Source organism: Cebus imitator, unplaced genomic scaffold (assembly GCF_001604975.1).
Source record: "Cebus imitator isolate Cc_AM_T3 unplaced genomic scaffold, Cebus_imitator-1.0 Scaffold346, whole genome shotgun sequence".
NCBI lineage: Eukaryota > Metazoa > Chordata > Mammalia > Primates > Cebidae > Cebus > Cebus imitator.
Window position 1 is genome coordinate 679,986 of NW_016107661.1, and position 1,066 is coordinate 681,051.

The window sequence follows — 1,066 nt, forward strand, 5'->3', positions numbered from 1 at the left end:
CTTGTAAGCATCTTCATCTTCTTCCATTAAGTAGTGCATGTAATCTGCAACATTCTGGCCCATGATGTGCTTCCGGTCTACTTCTGCATTAAATTCCTTGCTTTCAGAATCATAACCAGGGAATCGCTTGGTACTATGAGGGATAGACAAGCCTCCATCCACAGCTCCCTTCAGGGCACCAAAAACTTTATTGCCAGTGGTAATTCTGGCAAGGCCTGCATCCAAATAGCAGGTAAAGGCACCTGGCTGATCATCAATGCTTTCCACATTGTATTCATCACCAGTCACCTCCACTTGGCCTTCACAGATCTTGTCCATGCCAAACCTATTGAGAAGCCTGCGGGCCAGCAGCAGGCCAGTACAATACACTGCATCGTAATCTCTCAGGCCAAACTTCACACCGTATTTTGGCAGTTCGTGTGCATATGCTGTGCAGACTATCATGTCCCCCTCTGTACGGGCATAAGCAATCTGACAAATGATATCTCTGTTTGTTACACGAACTATCATCCTGTATTTGGGTGTGTTGATTTATTTTTATCCTGTATCACCAAGCGTTTCTGAGCATAGTAATCCGTTTTACCCCCTCGTCATCTTCTAAATTTCACTTGGTATCTCTTAAAGTAGGCCTTATTCTTAACAGCTTTAACAAACCCCAGCCTGCGGAACAGAGACCCGCATCCGCGGCTTGACAGAGACCTGCAGCTATTTTTATTTTATTTTATTATTTTATTTGAGACAGCCTCTTGCTCAGTCACCCAGGCTGGAGTGCAGCAGCATGATCTCAGCTCACTGCAACCTCTGCCTTTCGGGTTCAAGCGATTCTCCTGCCTCAGCCTCTCCAGTAGCAGGGGCCACAAGTACATGCCACCATGCCTGGCTAATTTTTGTATTTTTAGTAGAGATGGGTTTTCACCATGTTGGCCAGGCTGGTCTGGAACTCCAGAACCTCGAGTGATCCACCTGCTTCGGCTTCCCAAAGTGCTGGTGGTTCCCAGGTGTGAACCACCGCAGCTGGCCTGGAATACTATTTTTTTTTTATTTGACTTCTTTCACTCAGCATAAT

The 1,066-nt window shown here is 46.2% G+C and overlaps 1 protein-coding gene across 1 annotated transcript; it reads right to left on the reverse strand.

Moving 5' to 3' along the window:
* On the reverse strand, window positions 1-700 carry LOC108287538 (60S ribosomal protein L5-like; the record flags this gene model as incomplete). The annotated part of the gene is made up of 1 exon (XM_037730462.1): window positions 1-700. A coding segment is annotated over exon 1 (510 nt), but the record flags the coding sequence as incomplete, so codon positions are not given.
* Between the last annotated feature and the right edge of the window lie 366 nt (window positions 701-1,066).